The sequence below is a fragment of the Protomyctophum parallelum genome, assembly GCF_964188405.1.
Source record: "Protomyctophum parallelum genome assembly, chromosome: 15".
NCBI lineage: Eukaryota > Metazoa > Chordata > Actinopteri > Myctophiformes > Myctophidae > Protomyctophum > Protomyctophum parallelum.
In genome coordinates this window covers 14,877,237-14,897,473 of record NC_139710.1, presented here as the reverse complement: position 1 = coordinate 14,897,473, position 20,237 = coordinate 14,877,237, and the positions used below count along the sequence as shown (strand labels likewise).

General features: G+C 40.9%; 1 protein-coding gene across 2 annotated transcripts in view; it reads right to left on the bottom strand.

Annotated features, from left to right (window-relative positions):
• Positions 1–20,237, bottom strand: part of smarcad1a (SNF2 related chromatin remodeling ATPase with DExD box 1a) — a 25,400-nt gene extending 5,163 nt beyond the window's left edge. The window contains exons 1-22 of one of the 2 annotated variants that reach the window (XM_083784306.1): positions 20,090–20,237; positions 17,213–17,347; positions 15,352–15,456; positions 14,937–15,069; positions 14,495–14,603; positions 13,881–13,935; positions 13,647–13,726; positions 12,630–12,737; positions 12,268–12,346; positions 11,307–11,911; positions 8,354–8,550; positions 8,052–8,142; positions 7,367–7,466; positions 6,705–6,764; positions 5,998–6,073; positions 4,877–5,012; positions 4,591–4,722; positions 3,199–3,294; positions 2,453–2,570; positions 1,509–1,624; positions 983–1,171; positions 656–774 (exon numbers count right to left, since the gene is read on the bottom strand). In XM_083784306.1, coding sequence (XP_083640432.1) covers positions 656–774; positions 983–1,171; positions 1,509–1,624; positions 2,453–2,570; positions 3,199–3,294; positions 4,591–4,722; positions 4,877–5,012; positions 5,998–6,073; positions 6,705–6,764; positions 7,367–7,466; positions 8,052–8,142; positions 8,354–8,550; positions 11,307–11,911; positions 12,268–12,346; positions 12,630–12,737; positions 13,647–13,726; positions 13,881–13,935; positions 14,495–14,603; positions 14,937–15,069; positions 15,352–15,456; positions 17,213–17,347; positions 20,090–20,165 — 2,915 coding nt within the window. In that variant the 5' untranslated portion in view covers positions 20,166–20,237. The other variant, XM_083784305.1, reaches the window with a different exon arrangement.

The following is a 20,237-nucleotide window of genomic DNA, read 5'->3' as shown; positions in this document are numbered from 1 at the left end:
ATAACAATGGGTAATGGTAACATTTAGTAATGTTTTCACTTTTACAAAAAAATAAAAAATAATTACGGGATGTATTTGATTCTTCTTAACAACTTGCACCACAGCAAACCAATTCTGGAGGAACATTCACCAAAAGTAGCTGATCTACAAGCTCACAAGCTGTCATGATGAGATTGTGCAGTATATTTTGGTTCTTTCTTTGATTTTGTATATAGGGCTTAAATTAGTCCTTTAATGGCAATGTGTAACTACAGTATATGTTTTAATGCAGACTAATAAAAATAAGGCAACATAAACCCATAATACCTACAGTATATGTTTTAATGCAGACTAATAAAAATAAGGCAACATATACCCATAATAATTGAATAAGTGTGGAAAAAATCATTGGTTTGTGATCAGATTGAATGAACAGTAAAGACATCAGGATTAGGTTAAACCTGGCTGTTAGCCTGGTCCGGAGCAGGCTAAGGCTTAGTTAATTTTTTCTGTGAGCAGTGCATTTTCAGTTTAGTTCTCCTTTTTACAGAAAACGTGTTTTAAGTTCAGTTATCAATAGTTTTTATTGGCACAAATGCATTTAATACTCAAAATAATTCAATTCTAATGAATTTCTAACCTGTTGTGTAAAGTTTGAACTATATTCATTACTGACCTGTCTGCAATGGGTGTCTGTCCATCCAGTCTGATGTAGCGATGTTTGAGGTGTCTCATCAGTACCTCCACGATGTCCAGCATCATGGTGAACTGACTAAATAAGACCACTCTATCACCCTGTGTGGTGAAAAAACAATGCATCCATAAATTAATAAGAAATTAACTAAGAAAGACAGTGACATCTCAGTCATGCATTGAGCTTGTTGATTGCCATTTTAACAGTTTTTGCACTACATGCGACAATAAAACAAAGCTTAAGTTCTATTAATGAATAGAATTATCCTGTACATAATCGACATACCCTCAGCTAAAATGTAGTCGTTACCTTGTCCTTGAGTGAGGCAAACAGTTCCGTTAGGTGATGAAACTTCCCAGAGTCAAGGACCACGTGCATTTCAAGCTGATAGGAGCTGATGGAGGTGTACTGCTGACACAGACGATGCAGCTCAAAGTCTGACATCACTTCCATGTCCTCTTGGATAAGATCAGCGTTGGCGTCACGGTGAGTTGGCTCCTGGAGGTGGAGAGGTATAGGGAAACAATTAGAGATGTTCCATCTTCTCCTTCCCGATACAGATGCCTGCAACTTGCATATGGGTTGATACAGAGTACTGATCCGACACCAATGCGTAATAAATAAATAAAAACCTCAGGGTAAATTACAATTCCATTAATAATTGTTAAAATGCAGCCTCAAGTTAGCAAAATTATAATGTAAATTGCACAGAAGGGTATAAAATAGCACTTCAAAATGTGTTTAGTATAAATGAAATGCGTGACAAATTACGCTGTATAGATTCCGAGAATGTATTTCACAAAGAAGTTGGTAGGCGAGTATAGGTCAAACTCACCTTGAGCATGAGTTCGCTCATGAGGTGCAGTTTCTCTGTGGTGTAGTACTGTCTATGAAGCAACGGGTGGTTGGCCATCTTCCTTAACTGCATGTATACATTACACAACTCTCGCTCTGTGGAGGTGTGTGAGAGGTAAGAAGATGGATAAGAGTATGAAAATAATATATTATGTTATGTCAGGGTCTCCCCTAGGTATACATACAATTTATAATAATAATATATTATGTTATGTCAGGGTCTCCCCTAGGTACATACAATTTATAATAATAATAAATTATGTTATGTCAGGGTCTCCCCTAGGTATACATACAATTTGAGGCATAGCAACAACATAAAATGAACGCATTAATCAATAAAAAGTGTGTTTTATCATTGTGACGTTTAACACAAATTATGCTTTAGGATCAAAACCACGGGGTGCCTTGGACGTGTATAGACATCTTTAGGTGTAACCATTTTCTAAAACAACACATATGCATATATATATATATATATATATATATATATATATAGTTTTTGGCCTTTCCTTCTTCAGCGACATCCTTCGCGCATGCGCACTGCCATTTGGCGCATGCACACTGCCGGTTCACTTCCTTGTTTACGGGCCGACAAAAAAGGCTCATAACTCTAAATCCATGGCTTTGACAAAAAGGGCAATGTTCTGTCTTTATTTCTGACTTCAGCATGCATCTCGTTTGGAATATTAATACTTCTAGAGAGACATAAGACGAGGCGAGGTAGTCTGAGGTAAGAACGGAAGATTATGGCTCCCGGTTTGGGGGGGGGGACGACGACACTCATCTGATTCATCTGACTCATCTGCTGGCACTCCAGCACCATTATTTTGAAGAATTCCCGAGCAAAGAAAGTAAGGAAACCCAGTGTATAAATTATAATAGAGTGGGTTACAGTGCAGTATAGTTGAGTACATGATGCCTTACTCTCTCCTGTGGTGGACTTTTTGAGTTTATTAAAGAGGTCCTGGTACAGAGTCTGTTGTTTCTCGCTCATGGGGCAGTACTCAACAATCTCCTCTTTGTCTGGGAGCTGCTTCAGAACCTGCAATAAATAAATAAATAAATAAAAATCAACCACTTCTTTCACCTCCAACAATAAAGTTGATTCTGACACATGTACAAATCGTGTTCTCTTTGGCAATAAAAACATCAATAATGAACCATAATTGTCCCATTGACCATCATGGTATACTTGACATTACTGCTGACCCTTTTCCAGAGCATCATGTCTGATTTTCAAGGAAGCCAATCTAAGCCAAACATACAGTACCGTAGTTCCTAGAGACAAGTTTGATTTATAATCTGTATTCAAATAACCATGATTTGTTAATGAACAAATATAAATAAGTTGTGTCCCATTAGTTGTTGGGGTAATTACTGTACTTTACTGCCAATAATACGAAATGCGAGGAACAGTAAGGGGTTAACAGTATTCTTGTTCAGGGACACTTTGAAATACACTATCGAGCAGACGATCGAACCGATGACCTTCCAATGCCCAGACAGCATATTTACACACTCATCTATGGCTTCTCCGCATGTACTGTATAGCAAACATCAACTCCGAGTCAGTTGAATACTACGGTAGTTATTACATACATTTCCCTTTGGCTATTACTTACACATTTATCACAGCATAATTATTGTTAGCACTTTTTTCTTCAGCTCACCTCGCTCTTCACTCTTCGGAGGATAAATGGTTTCATGATACTCTTAGCCTGAGCAATTCGGTCCCTCTCAAAAGGACTCTGCTCCTCGTGAGGTTTCTAACACAAAAGACACCGTCAGACACCACACCACACCACACCGACACTTTATGAAGTACAGGTATTAGGGGTGTGCATCTCTGATTAATTAATCTCAATTAATCACATTTTAATCGCATATCAATAGGCCTATTTGACCTGATCAGTCAGCTTTTTTTTTCAAATGGATTTGGATACGAGTGAATCAATGAATGAATAGTGACTACATAAGCATAGGCAATTAAAAAAGTAGTAATAATAATAGTGATAATATTATTATTTATATAATGCTTCTCTGAGTAGTACTTAAAGACGCTTTTCAAGGGGAACATTAGAAAACTAATAAAAACAACTTTATAAGAGAAAGACTATGGAATAAAATAAATGAAAGTGGAATGAGATAGCTGGGGAAAGACATTCTAGAGGTGGGTTTGAACTTATAGGTGGTGGCATATCTCTGAGTTTTGGGAAGTGCATTGTTTTGACAGGTCTGCCTGCTGTGGACAGTGAAACCCTGACCATTAAACATGGGCAGACGCAACGATACAGTCATACTGTCGATGCAAACAGACGTGTACAGTAGCTGCTCGGCCTGCTCCAAATGATATTCCCATTCGTCTTTGTGTCTGCCCGTGTAAACGCAGCATCGAGTGTGAGGGTTGGGGAACTCCTTGGCTTCCAACGATATGGACCAGAGTTAAACTAATGTTAGCTCCCATGCTAACTAGTTGCTACCGTCAGAAACAACACCACCATCCAGATCGGGTGGAAGCTGCTGATATTACTTTGCTTGTGCCCGTGGATGGGAAATGAGATTTAAAAGGCTATAGAAGCGTGGATGAAAGGCAAAGCACAGATGTGCAATACAGTTGTGTCGTGACTCGTATCTGCGTGTGTATTCCGTCTACGAGTGGTTTATGCTGCTAGTGCTCGTCTGTTGTCGCTGGCTGCTGATGCATATAGGGCGTGATCATAAGCATGCGCCCGTCCTGCACTGGAAGTAGCAGATCTACAAGTTATCTACCCGTCACAATGCACAGCGCTTTGGGCTTGTTCATCTGTGTTTTTCCCGCAGTTAGTTGAATTATATCGATTCGCAGCTTTAGGATCGAACCAACGTCCGATGCAGACGGTATGAATTGAAAATAAAGAAAACTTAAGAAAAAAAATAAAAGCTGAGTAACATCGGTCAGGTCATCTTGGTCAGAAAGTACAGTTAAGAATTGTAATAGTTTGTAATTGTAATGACAGAATAATCGATAAATGCACAGTCTAGGAAGGAAATAATTGAATACATTTAAAATATGACACGCTTACCTGTGAGAACATCTTGGTGAACTGTTTGGTGGAGCTAGAGAACATAGAAGGCATGATGAAGTTTAACAGAGACATCAGTTCTAGTAAATTGTTCTGTAGAGGAGTTCCTGTCAGCAGCAAACGATGCTCGGCCTGGAGTAGAGATAAAAAGAGAGATGGACAAGAGATGGAGGGATTAAGACATGCCAAAAAACATCAAAGTTGCAGTTCATCAATTGCGAGGGGGAAAGAGAAGATTTCCGTATGCGATTTCACAAGAAAACGTTGAGTGGTAGGATCAACTAACGTTAATTTCCATGAGGTTGCGGTAGCGGAGGGTGTTCATGTTCTTCAACATGTGACCTTCATCGAACACAGCGTAATTCAGACGCAGCTTCATGAAGAGAGTGCGGTCACTATGGTTCCCAATGGCCAAGTTGTACCTGCAAAACACCACAAGAAAGACTAATAAATCACACCGGTGTAAAGTGAGTGGTGCAACTCCATGTGGGGGAACCCAGGGCCCCCGGAACTTCCAGACACAGAGAACTGAGGCCAGGGTGCCGGCCCGGTTCTGGCGAGCCACCCTGCATCCGAACCGGTCAAGAAATTACAGTTACCATGTTGGGGTTCCAAGGGGGTCCCTCTACTGTACTGTACTGTACTGTCACACCCCAAATCATCATATATACAGTTAATGTGTGTTAGGCTGCACAACAGTGACAATTGGTTGTGAAAACCAACCAAACGCTATTTCCGTGCTCGGACACAGCCAGAGACACACAAAGCTCCGTATAGGAGTGGTACCGTACTGTCACACCCAAAATCATCATATATACAGTATATATATATATATATACACACACACACACACCGGTATGTATGCGTGTGTGAGTGACACTTGGTTGTGAAAATAAAACGCTATTTGTGCTCGGACACAGCCAGAGACACACAAAGCTCCGTATAGGAGTGGTTGCACCACTCAAAAACCACAGCAATATAAAAACATAGCAGGCTGCATGAGACTGACAATATACGATGTACACTTTGATATCAAGAACACAGCTGCAGCTCATTATTTTATACATATTTTGTATCTACTTCAGTTTTCAGCCTGTACTGGAAAACTAAAACCACACACTGCTCCCAATGTATAGATTCATAGTGACCAAAAATACTCTAGGAGTGGGGACAGAATCATTATTACAATAAACTATAAAATCTAATCAGATTTAAATCCTCTTTAAATTCACTATGATTTGTCTGCATTAACCACTGACTGATGACACTGACAAACAGATGTTAACGTGTACACAGTGTGAGGGCAGGCTAATTGCCTGGGACAATTGATTACAATAACATGGAAAACCAAATGCAGTGAGAAATAAGAAACATTAATCACATATACCGAGCCAGCTCTATACTCACGTGGTCACGATAACGTTGAAATCGACTGCTCCATCGAGAATATCACGCCTGATGTATCGACGGTCCTCCTGATTTCCTGTAAATACAAATGTCGTCTTAGCTTTGCTGTGTATGTTAATTTACAACTCAAAAAGTAATCCTATGAATACAATTTGACTGGATGACAACTGTGGTTTAACCCATTTAGAATTAGAACAGACGGAAACGGACGGACACACACACACACACAGCTTGCTAGTGAGAAGTTTACCAACTTTCCAATATGCACAAGGAAGCTATTAGAAGTACAATTGAACTTGCAATTATAAGTAATAGCAGACTTTGACTAGTTGTATGACTAGTGTATGTCGTTAAGAAACCAACTGTTTTCAGTAGGCTACGTATTGTGTTTGTTGTAAGATGCCGTCCTTTTGCGCCACAATTGAATAATTTAGACTGCAGATTGACAGGCAAAATCCCTCAACAGTGACACCCATAGGCAAAAAAATATTTTCATTTCACTTGAAAAAGCCTCAGAAAGAAACTGCCATGGCTAATGGCTCACTGGAGTGGATGTTACTGTTAAAACCTTTTAATACATGTTTGAAGGACAATGATACTTTAAATCTTTGAATAACAGCATGTCATGAGACCATGAGACAAAAAAGGAAATTAGAAGTTGTATTAACAGTAATAAATTACTAAAGAAATACAAAGAAGCATTTTACCATAATAGATCAGAACTACTAGGCTTGGACACCATAGCTTAAACTCCCGGACCCAGTTATCTGCAAGAAAGAGGGAATGAAATTCAAATTAAGTAAGGCATAAATTGTTGCTGCCGGGCAGAAACCATGTTATGTCTAAACCCATTACTTTTCAGAAGATGTAAAGAACAAACTTGAGTTCCGATGGATCCAATGTAGTCATTTAGTCAAAACTCAATACTTTTCATTGGTTAAATATTTAGAAAACCCACAGACAGACTTGACCACTTTCAAGTTGGCATGCATGTCATGAGCAAATATTTTCTAAATAGGTTTGAATGTGAATTTATCTGTTTTGCTAGTTCTTAAATTGGGCATAAGGTATAAAATAGGGCATTAAACATACAAAGTCTCAGCCTAAATGTTAAAAGAAATACTGGAAATACTAGGAGGAGGTAAAGGAGACAGATATAGTGCTTAAAAACAGTATATAACATCAGATCATTCAGTGTTAGATACTGACATTTTGTGGCCTTTCTGCCTAAACTCTATGGGCATTTTATAACTTCTTTTTTTTTATTATAATGAAGGCAAATATCATAAGCCTACTGTATCATGAACCAAGACAGCCTCAAATGAGGTGTTGACAGAAACGTGAATTGTGCCGTTTAAGTGTTTATTACCAAGCGTAGAGGAAGGCACGACGATGAGGTGAGGGCCTTCTACTCCATTTTGGAAGAGCTGGGCTAGGAACGCTATGGCCTGGATAGTCTTCCCCAAACCCTGACATTAGATTGCACGGAAACAGGAGAAAGAAATAGCGAGGTGGTGGAAGAGAAAGGAGGTGGAGAGGAATACATAAAAGGCCAGGTGTCAATGTACAACAAGTGTACACATGCTCCAGTATAAATGGTTAAAAGAAAAGAAGAAAGAAAAACGAAACCTTCAATCTCACATTTTAGTGATCAGACTATCTGACAACACTATAGTTTAACCACAGTAGACAAATCAAAACACTGCTCTCTCCCCTCTGCCAAGCCTTTGATGACATACTGTATCTCTGACTCTGCCCATCTCTCCTGTGCTCTGCTTGTATATTCACCTGTGAGGTGGTTATTAAACAACCCCCCCACACATGTCTCACCTATTCATACAGTCAAGCTGAATCTCCCAACCCCTTGAATTAAATAAACAAATCTGTATTTTGACACACAGGTGTGATTGAAGATTACAAAGTGCTTAGGTTGTCAAACTGTTCGAGAGAGCAAGTGAGCAGTTGTGTCGGTACAAAGCCCTGAGCAGCTGTGTCCATACATATACATATTTGTGCATGCATGTGTGTGTGTGTGAGTGAGAGAAACGTCTTACCATCTCATCAGCCAGTATGCCACTGAGGTTGTGTTGGTTCAGTAAGAGCAGCCATTTCAGACCAATCATCTGATAGGGCTTCAGTTGTAATCTGACAAGACAATCAGGAGTCAACGATCAGACAACAATGACAGGTTTTTGGGTGACACCTTAGGGTGCTCGCATACACATGACCATGGCCTAATGCAAACTGGAGGTCCTTGAAATTAAAAAGGTTGAGAATCACTTCTCTAGGCAGCGTGCGTGTGTGTTTGTGTGTGTGTGTGTGTGTGTGTGTGTGTGTGTGTGTGTGTGTGACTCACTGGTTATTGAGAATGCTGGGTTGTTTAGTCCCCCTTGTGCCATTCTCCGTGATCTGAGTGACATGTTTGACCATTTTAGAAGACATGCTTTCACATTTGGACATGAGCCCCTGGACCACCATGCGCTCCTTGAGGACCACTCTGCAGCCAAACAGCAGTTCCTCATTCAGACCAGCCTCGCTAATAAAGGTGTCTTTCTGGGGAAGGAAAGGATACAGTGTTTCGGTTAATGACAACCCAATAGTAAATCATGTGACAAACCATTCACTCCCTATGCCAGGTTGGCAGAGTGTAGCGCCCAGGATTACAATAGACAATTGACACTGGGTGGAAAAAAAGAGTTACAAAAATGTAGGATAAAAACACAATATTACACTCCCATGATTTTGCAACCCATTTTTAACCCATGCTTCCTTCTATGTATGAGGATTCCAAGCTGATTCTTTTCACCTGACAGGGGGGAGTTTCCCCGACCCGGACGCAACGCGTGGAAGAAACACGGTATTCCGACCAGTTTCTTTCCACTCTATCAGGCGCCCCGGCAGGCCAGGGGGAGGTAGTTTAGAGACCAGGGCTGCATCCGAATTGCTAGGGTTGTTCCCTACTCCCTACCCCCCATACGGGGATCCAGACTCTAGTGGACTCTATAGTGATGATTTCGGACAATACTCCCTGTATGGGGAGCACCGACTCTGACGTCAATATCGGTAGAGGGCGCTGTAGGTCCGCGGGTTCATGTACATTTTATTTGCATGAAATCCCCATTAGGTTAGTCGATCTATAAGCAACGCGACGTCCGTGTTGTGAGCTTGTATCGAGTAGGCCTACTTTTGGTAAAGAATTACCAAAAGTAGCCGATCTACAAGCTCTGCTCACAATAATAATACGGACGTTTGGTGTTAACAGAAACAGCAGTCCAATAAATGACTGCCTACATAATGAAGTTTTAATGTATTTATCGCAATTCAATGAAATAATGTTAGATAGCATATTTTTTCATGGCAGGAATTAATGAATATTAATAAAACATATGTTCGGACACAATTAATGTGTCTCACATGCATGCATTTAGCCTACGTTTGTGATAAAGAATCTCACAAATATATTCTACAGCAAGCAACTGATTCCTCTCCTAACGTCATGCGCTGGGCCTGGGTGATACAATGGATCAGTAATACTATTGCAAATGAGTAATTTATTATAAATAAAATAAAACAATTTCAAATAAATGCACAGATCATTTGTCTCGAGATCTGTAGCTTCGAGATCCGCCAGGGAAGGGAAAACGAAAGTTTAAAAAGTACATTTGTGTTGAGTTCTTTCGCTGGTTCAACTTCTGCCTCTTCTGAGTTGGAGCGCAATGAGTGCATGCATGCAGAAGCAGCGCACGTGCGCAAACGCGTGCATGTGCGCTCAAGAGCGAGCTTGAGCAATGCATTATGGGGCAGATTTGCTTCGCTGTGTTTTTGTAGTGACCATCGGATGCTCCCTACAATTCCCGGTGCATTGTGGGATACTTCAGTCCACTATGTTAGGGTGCAAAAATGCTCACTACACATTCGGACACTACAACAAAATGGCGGAACGCCAAAGTAGTGCACTATATGGGGCATAGGGAATGAATTCGGACGCAGCCCAGGATTACTGCATGTTTTTGTGAGGGTACCTACCCTAGGGGACACGGGGAGAACATGCAAACTCCACACAGAAATGCCCTTTCACCAAAGCCGCCTCGGGGGCACTGATGACGCGGAGGAGAGAACACACCCCCAGCGGGAATCGAACCCAGGACCTTCTAGCTGAGGCGACAGCACTACAGACTGTTCCGCCGCGCCCAAAAATAAAACATTCCAATTAAATAGAATGCTAAAAGCAATGCTGACATGGTAGCATGAAGGTCGTGGATTTTTCAACTTACTTAGACCAAGATGGAGCCATGGAGGTTGGGTTGGTTTTACGGTTACGGTCGGTGACAGTGTGTCAGCAATTAAAGAGGTATTTCACTTCAAAACACTTTTCTTTTTGCCTTTTCTACCTTTAGATGGTGTACAATAGTCTGACAGTAAATAAATGGGGAGTGTGTCACTAGAGGGTAGCACAGGTCCACTCGGAATCAAATTGCCACAGGTCTCGGTTGGATCCATTTGAAATGGATGGACTCGACGACCAGCTGTTTAGTAATCTCTTAAGAGACATGTGTTGTAATTACACTCCCAAATCCACACATAGTCTGTTCTCGCATGTGTGTCTGTCTGCAACACAGACACACATCGCCACAGCTGAGGCTAGTCTGTGATTACTCTGGTGGGGCAGGGGGAGCAGGAGGTGACTGACAGACATGGCTAATATGAATACCAGTGATTTTAGCAATAAATTAAGTCCGGGTCCAGTACGGCATTTGAATAATCCTCTGTTAGTTTCAGACCGGGCCAAGTTTGCCTCGGTCCCGTTTCGGCTAATCCAATTTTTTATTTTCTGTTTTTGAAAAAGATAATTGTAATTATTCAATTCAACAAATGGTTGGTCTAGCACGGTTCCTAACTTCCTCCAAAACTCCAATATTTCCATAGTAGATATACAAATATTTACTGATTATATGATGACAAAGGGAGGTTAAAATGTGTCAGGTTATGCTTTGCCAGAGCTCTGCTGACCCAACATGTCAAGAAATGTCTGAGCAAAAGAAAACCTCAAGTTAAACGTAACAGGTCATAAAGCCATTTGCCAGATGGTTGGTGCAATGCTTTCAAACTAAAACACCTTTGTCTACCGATTGCTTGTGCAAATATTTTTTACCTGGGAACATGATCAGAAGGATGCCAATATGATGACATATCTTTGATTTGAGCACAGACAAAGACATCAAGTTAGATGTGTGTACACTTACACCATTACTGTATACTTGGTGCACGTACACATACAGTTGAGTACACAGACACACACGTTCTCTCACCAGGCTCTCCCAGCTATCAAAGGGCCTCAGCTCCACAATCTTCTTGGCCTTCTTAAGAGAGCAATACGTAATGAGTGACAGTTCATCCAACGACGCCTCCTGGAAGAACTTGACGATCTCTTCCCTAGGAGATCTTGACGATCTGTTCGGCCCCTTCTCAGTGGCCTCCTCGAAAGAGTCCAGGTCGTCTTCAGAATCCTCAAACTCACTGCTGACTGGCTCCAGTAGCTCGTTTTCAGAGTCATCCTCCCCAGAGCTCACTCGCTCATAGGAGGCTTGGGCCTTCCTCTTCCTCTCCTCTGCCTCTTTCTTGGCTATACTCGTCGCACTGGCGAATTTGGACAGCGTCTTGGTTAGTGTGGAGGAATAGAACTTGGTTGGTGAATGGGAGGAGTTAAAGGAGGAGGATGCCGGTGATGGTGACGACGACAAGTCGGAGCGTTTGGTGAGCCAGGTGGACAGACTGGACGTGCTGCTGTTCGCCGATGCCTCTTTTCCATGTGTGGAGTTTTTGTGGTGCCTCCTGTCCCTGCTCGACTTGTGCTCCTCCTTTGATTTATTGGTTCTCTCTTCCTTGGACACAGATGAACTAACGACAGCATCGTCTGTTATGAAAATAATTGCATCAGTATTACTTACTTGTCAGTTAATTAAAGAACATTATTTAGAAATCATTTAAATGAGCATTCATCACAGGTAAAGGCCCTACGGAATAAAAGTGGCAGTTCGGTGTAGACGGTCACAATGTTATGTAGACAAAACTCTTCTTTGACTGTTTTGTGACTGGGACAGCAGACAAATGAATGTGTTGAAATAAAGGGGCATTTACAGAACATTTTTGAAGTGTAAATGAAAACACCTGTGATTCTGAAAATGGAATCCATATGACCGTTCACTGTACACAAGAAATTAGAGGCCAATGAAAGCTAATTCAAGATAAACATCAGTGTTGTGTCCTGACCTGGGTCTGAGAACATTATCAGAGTCTCCAGAGCATCTTCGTATATCCAGTCATGCTGCTTCAGCACAATCTTCAGCTCCTACACACAAAGAACACAAAGAATAAATTGGAATTTAAAGTTATAAATGAATTGCAATGTAAATATAGTAACCCCACACAATATAAGTGTATGTCCACCACACAATGTAGGCAATAGTAGAATAAAGAGTGTGCTTCTCTGCAAACATAAAGCATAGAATAAACAGTGTGACTCTGTGGAAACGTTATGAGAAAAGAGAATACAGCGAGAATAAGTCAATGCAATGTCCCCAAAGGTTTGCATACCAATGTGTGTGCACACACATACACACTCATGTTTTCACCTTTTTTTCCTGGTCAGGGAACTTTTTCTGTAATCGCTCGACCTTAGCTTCATGCTTCTTCCAGTCCGGATCTTCCTCTTCCTCATCAGTGTCCTGACTGGTATCCATCTGTCAAACAATAAGAACCCACTTCAACTACAGGAAGGCGTGCAGTGCAGTCATTCATGGGGTTGATAATTTTGTTCATACATTATCATACATCAACAGTGCCACAGACTGATCACCTCCATGGCACACCCCATTGATGAAATAATTTGTTCAAGATTCAAGACTTTATTGCCATGTCAACAGAGTTGATTGGAATTTGTTTCAGTGCAAATTCTACTCTGTCAAAAGTAGCCCAGACCAAGTATTAACTGCATTTTTAATTTGTTGATAGGATTTTTAGATTTTCATGAGCTTTATGCCATAATCATCAAGATTAAAACAAACAACGGTTTTAAATACTTCACTTCATGTACTTTATGTGTAATTAATTGAGAATATATGAAAGTTTCACATTTTGAATTATATTACGGAAGAAAAACTTTTACAAAATATTCAAATTCATTGAGATGGAGCTATAGAGTGCCTATTTTCAGCGCTAGACAACACCATTGTGCAAAGGAGGGAGAAGGAGAGGATGAGTAAGGGAAGGAGAGAGGTAGAGTGAGGGACAGACAGAGAGCCTTATTTATCCCATTCTGACCGGGCACCCATTTTGGTGTCGGCATCATGTTATGCTTTAGCTATTGAAAAATAGCAGATCTACAAGCTCATATCGTGCCACCGAGTGGCGCGATACGAGCTTGCAGGTCTGCTATTTTTGAAAAATCGAAGAACGACTGACATTTTTAGAATCTGATCTCAGGTCAGAATGGGGTTAATCAGACCAGTGTGTGTCCAGTGGGAACCTCGTATGAATCTGATCTCAGGTCAGAATGGGTTATAAAATAAGTTAATAGTAGATGTCATGCCACAAATTCACACTGGCTGTACCTGTAGTACATGGTATTATCATATTAGTAGGAATCATACCAATGGTCTCATTTTCTTGCTAGGTGGTACGACATCACTGTCCTGGGAGCTGCTGGGTTCCATATGCCTTTTCTTTGATGCTGTAGCCGATATGAGAAATGAGGGCTTTATTACAATCTTACGCAACCACAACCATTATTTTCTTTCCAAATGTCAATTCTCATCGATATAGAAATCTATTTGACGGCACAGAGGAAAAATAAAAATAAAGTGTTTACTGTTTGGATTACTCACGGGTCATCATGCATGCAGCTATAGCTCCGTCCAAGGTTCCTGTGCTCGTAACAACCTGCACAACAGACCAGACAAGAAGCTCAACGGTTCAACATGTTAATGTTAATGTAAATCGCTCTGGATTAAGAGCGTCTGCTAAATGCCTAAATTGTAAATTGTAACAAGAATGTGATTTAAGACACAGTGGTTATCCAACCATTTAATTTAACCCACTTATGCCAGAGTCCGATTCGAAAAACACCTTTTAGATTCTGACCAAAGGTTTGATGACTTGCTTTTCAAGGATGCAATTGGATTCCATTCATTTCAGTATGGGATTTGAAACATGCTTGAGATAGTTACCGGTAATCCAACGTACAAATATAATCCAAGAGAATTATAAGAATCCAATTATTCAGGTAGATTTGTGAATAGCTGTAAAAGCTTTAAATCTGACATGGTTCCCAATCTTTTCACAAAATATTTTGCACAGAATTCTTACACAACCCACACCCACAACCCATAACCATCAAGTTATGTTTTTATAATGGAAGGTTGTTTTTCAATGCTGGGTAAACATGAGAAGCACTCTCATAGTCTGTGGGGGTATGGTACTTTAACCTTTATACCAATACCTGCAACACTTCCTCTTTGCTCCTGTCGGGGAAGATTTCCAATATTTTCTTTACCCTTCCCTCAATCGACTGCTCCATATCACAATTGGATGAGTTGCTCACAGGTTCCCTGTGGAATACAGACATGGTGAAACGAGTCATTACATTTCAAAATCATTTAATTCAAACGACCTAATAAGGTTGCATCTTCAATCGTATCTGAAGAAATTAAGCAATACAATAGTAGGCAGGCATACATTTACTCAATGTTAAGCAGACTACAATGATTCCCAATAAGAGTTTCAACTTGTAAACAGTTGCAGACCGGCCCAGTTTTGGAGTTGCAGACCGGCCCATTTTTGGGATTCAAGTGTTTGCAGTTGCAACTTGTTGTATTGCAAATCCAGTCCACTTAAGTCCACTTAAAATGTCTCTCCACCATAGGATTTCTGCTGACCCTTACTCGTCTCTGATGGTTAGCGTTATTTTGGCATTTGGATCACGACGTTCTTCCTCATCTGTGTCACTAGCAATAGTAATTACATCCTCACGAGCCACTCTTCGGAGATGTGGGTTTTTAACAGATATCACTCGAGCTGTAAAACAATATGAGAAATGTGTTACAGATGATGCATTGACTACTTAGGAATTTATTCACAGATTGGACATTCTTTCTGAGAATGTTCCTTGACAATAAAGCAATAATGTTCACGGTGTCATTTCAGGACACCTAAGATGGTTTGCCAGTACTAGATTTGATTTTGACGATGTATTGCTTTGCATACTTGAAAACAAGTAATTTACAAACACTTCAAAAACCTGCTACTTGCTGGTACAGTGCATCTGGTCATAAATACATTGTAGTGTATTGTAGTTACCCGCTGGGCCAGGACGGTCCTCCTCATCGGTATCACTAATGACCTCCTCATAAACGACTCCTCGGTGATGCGACTTCTTAGGGCTTTTGACAGGCGTCACTCGAGCTGTAAAACAGTATGAGAAATGTGATACACATGAGCTTAATAAGGAGGCACTAATTAGGAGGAGTGGGCAGCCACAATGAAACTTTTGTAAATGTTTGATTACGAACAGAAATGTTTGTTACTGCAACACTGAGTAACAAACTTGATTCAACACTGCCGTGGCACACAACACAGCATCCAGGGGTAAAAAATCCCATAGCCCGAGAGTACAGGGCAGACTCGTCAGATATTGCTGTGGGTGGCTGAGGAAGCACCCAAACCTGTTTCACCAGGACATTCATCGCCATATGGTCGTATAAAGCGATTTTTAGCTAGTCTTTAAAGAAATGTGAAGCATAAGTAAAGCACAAACACCTCAAACCTGTGTAGGCAGGCACTTATACATTACATCTGTAAGGTTGCTCCACCTGAACATAATTTCAGTCCTAAATTAGGGCGTAAAGTCACTACGAGAAGCTTAGTAGCTAAGTTAGTTTGGATCAAGTGAGTTATTTATGGCATAACTTAGACTTAGTTATAACATAGTTATAAGACTTAGTTATAACATAACGTAGACTGTTCTTAAATGTGTAGTCGCATAAAATGACCAACGAACACTGGCGTAAATGCAAAGTCTGCAAACATTAAACTACAAAATGTACACACACCCACCCACTTCCTATCTATCTAGCGCCTTTTAAGCGGGAGACAGAAAAGCTCTTCGCAGCCTCGATACTTTGTTCCGTGCAGAGCCCTACCACTCATTACATGTGTTATATCATGTATAAAAACTATAAAAAACTTCCGTTTGTGAAATCACTGCTGCGTGCACAAGGGACTAGTGAAACCCTTACCCTACCCATGCTGCATTTGTTGATCCATCTCTCTTGAAGCAGAGATGGGCTAAATAAATATACAATCGAAATGCGTGTGTTTATATATTCGCCTCGGTTCGTCCCGTTTGTGCTGCGCGATCGCGCTGTGCCCGTTGGTTCGCACAACTTCTCGTCTTTGCATTGACTTTGTATGTAATCACGCCACTCTAACCATCCAAGTCTGAACGCACCTTAAGGAAAAGTGGGTGGTCCAAAATTTACAAGAAATAATATATTTGGAAAGAAATGTAAAGCATCCATGATTAAACTTTCAACAAGGTCTACATTTTCTACAAATCCCTGTATATTAAGGCTGCACAATATTGTTATCGTATCGTTATCAAGGTATGAATATGCACAATATCAGTATCGCAAAACGGCAACATAAAGTTATTTCTTGAACACTTGTGCCACAATGTTTTCCAGTTTTTCATGTGTCTATGAGGTGACAGTACTTCATTAGACACCCTGGAGTCATTTTTATGTGCAATGGTGTATTAACTTTGTATTTAGGGTTTCTTCCTGGAGGCTGAACGGGCCAATGAAATAAACAGTAATAGTGACATCAACCCCTCCCCTAACCCCTCCCCCTTTATCATACAACTACAGCTGTGGGATCACCACCCATCAGGCAAACTTAATGAACTGGTGGGCGTGTCGACATAAAAGCATGATTTTAACACATACTGCACAAGTTCTTCCTCCTTATATTATAATAATACCTGATGATCATGTTTTAGGCTGGAAAGAAATCTTGGCACTCCTATCTTTAACAGTTTCCAAAGTTTGCTAAGTCGGATGTTTATTCAGCATGTTTCCATTGGGGTACAATTGGGTTTTGTGATGGTTCTGGTACAGTGATGGAAAAAGTTAGTCTGAAGTAACTGAAGCCCTGTAATTACCCTTTGGGACAGGACTTTGCACCTCATATGTGTCACTGTCATCTGTGGCATCTGTGTCACTATCGACAATGACCGAATCCTCAAACACCACAGGATCAGACTTCTTCATAGGGCTATTGTCAGATCTCATTCGAGCTGTAAAATGATATGAGAAAAGCAATATTAGGAATGTGATAGAGATGATGCACATATAACAGTAAGGAGGAATTGCCTGCTTGGGAGGCAATTATTAAGAGCAGTGGGCAACCAATGAGCAGCTACCACGGTGGTGTAGGAAGAAACCCAGTCCACATGGAAATGGGAAGAACAGGCAAACTCCTCACAGAGGTCCCAATCGTGTTGGAACCCAGGCGTCCAGGACGTTCTTACTGCGAGTGCTAACCACTGAAACACTTGGACTGGGCAAATTAGAGTGTGGCGTTGCGTTGCTGCAAGCAATTTAGAGGCTCAGGCTATTCAACCTCTAAGTTGCAATATCATGAAACAGAAAAGTGCTCTCTGATTTAATTAAACGGCAACACACACCAAAATGTCACCTCTCAAGACACACTTGGATTATACTGTGTCTCTGTCATGGCATTGTTAAGGGCAAAGCCCGAAGGGAAGAAGATCCCTTCTTGTTTTCATACAAAAATATATATTCCGACATTTTTCACAGTTTTGGCAGTTCTGTACCGTAGTTTTCCACAAAATTCGGCAATATGGTAGAGGGTCCTGGGAATCGGTCAAGAACTGAAGTTCAAAGTCATTTGTCAAAGGACCTCTGACCTTAGATGGAGGGAACTGCAACTTAGACCTTTACTTTCAACCTTTAAGTAGCCCCTCTCGAGTTTTATGTAGGGTCCCTGTTCATAACTATATTTTCGTATGGGAATTTTGGAACGCGGACATAAATATGCTTCGTAACATCGTATCTGCGCCGTTTGACGGCCTGTTTTCCTTTGAGGGCTTCTGAATCTGTGAACTTTAAAGCGCAAATAACATGCATTTTAAAACTGCTTTTAATATTTAATAATCATATTGTCTATGTCCCTCAAAGTTATTTCTAATGGTTTGAGCCTCAATCACCACTCTGATTATAACCAGGCCTTGTCAATTCTTTCTGGACTTTGAAAGCAGTTTTAGCTGCAGTACCACACAGTCCTGAGGTGGAGAGGGTGCTGATATGCAGATTATTTAATATTTGAGTCATTATAATACTCATGCTAGATAAAACCAGGCTTGTTTCTATTCCATGCCAGCTTGGAAAATCAACAATGGTGGACATTGTAAACAAAGTGGAAATGCTAATTTGCAACTGAAGACTGAAGAAAAGGAGGAATTATACAAAGTAGGGTGACATTGATGACATCACGATGAGACCAAAATCAGTCGAGCTGTTTCTGAGAGCAATTTCCATTAAAACACCCATATGATATGAAAGCCTGATTGTTCAAAATTGGTTATTTGTGGGGATAGAAAACACACATTGGAGCCCCAAAAACACAAAAGAAATTGAAAAAGTTGAATTTTATGTTATAGGTCCTTTAAGTACCTATACATCCCGCTGCGAATATCTCCTGTGGCGCGGAAGCCGTTAAGTATTTTTAATCTTTGTTTGACCGATTTGGTCGCTTTATTTCTTCTTGTTTGTTTACCGTTTATTGTACCGCCTCCCGGTGTGCGGTTGGCTTGTGCGGCTACGTCCCTGCCTCTGATCTGCTCTGTCATAGCTATAGCGCCACTAGCTAGCCAGATAGGCGGTACAATGAGGTGTCAATAAACAAGGAAGGAAGAGAAGAAGAAGATATTCGCAGCGGCATGTATAGGTACTTATACTTCACAGATTCAGAAGCCCTCACACGGAAAAAAAAGTCGTCAAAGAGCGCAGACAGGCCGTAAACACGGTGTTTATGTTTTATGTATGTCCGCGTACCAGGTGGCATGGTACTGCTGGAACAGGACCCCATGGTCTGTGTCGTCAAAAAGTCAGAAACTTCAGTACCATTGGGTTCTGCTTGGAGGGCTAACCTTTAAGTTGCTTGAAGCTATAATTGTTTGTCTAGAAATCTAAATGCCTAACAATTCATAGGACCATGCATTGCACCTGTTATGTTGTGACAGTGACATACATTACTCTCAGACAGGCCAGGAAGCCAGCTTTTGTCTACAGGCCACAGTGATAAGAATTCTACAATCATTGTTCTAGCGAGATCTCTCAGTGGATGGTCACCAGCTATTACTTTAGCCAGATAAACCTACCATCCAGGCAAGCAGCCACAGTCACAATCCACAAGTTTACAGGCTAAGTAACTGTTAGCATTAGCATCTCTGACAGCTCTGGTAGACTGGTACAGCTACTATCAAGTCAGCAGCTAAAATGAATACCGTGCAATCGTGCATTATCGTCACCTGGCTTATTCTCTTTCTCCGATTCTGGACTTATGCTCCCGTTTAGCTGTTGTTTGTTTGGGGTCGTCTTGTCGAAACGAAAACGGTCCAAATTGAACAGACTCATTTCCAATTGCCGCTGACGTGTAGAAGCGGCAGCTCTTTATCTCTTTCCGATGCCCTTTGTGTTACAAATGCATACGTATTTTCTGATTTTTCACTGACTTCAATCTAGCTAGTGCTGCAGCTAACAATGTAGCTTTGGTGCTTCATTAGCATTGCTGCATGGGGTTGTTGACGGCACACTTGCAAAGGCAGGAAATGTAGAGGCTTTCGTTTCCTCCCTTAGTCCCTTACAAGACACTAATAACTAATACACACACGCCAAGGAGCTGTGAAACTCAAGACCGACGAATTAATAAATTATGCTGCTGATGCAGAATGCTTTTATCCCAGATCTCCAGTCGGAGTTGTGTTAAAATAGGAAATGGCAAATGCCGACTATACCGTAGATCCCTTCCCGCGAACTCCCACTGTCCAGGACAATGTTACACCAGGCCTGTTGATTGGACAAGAATGTCATCTATTTGGAGGATGACCAATAGCAGAACGACTAGCTGAAATCAAAAGGTAGAATTTAGACCCGATTTCTTGG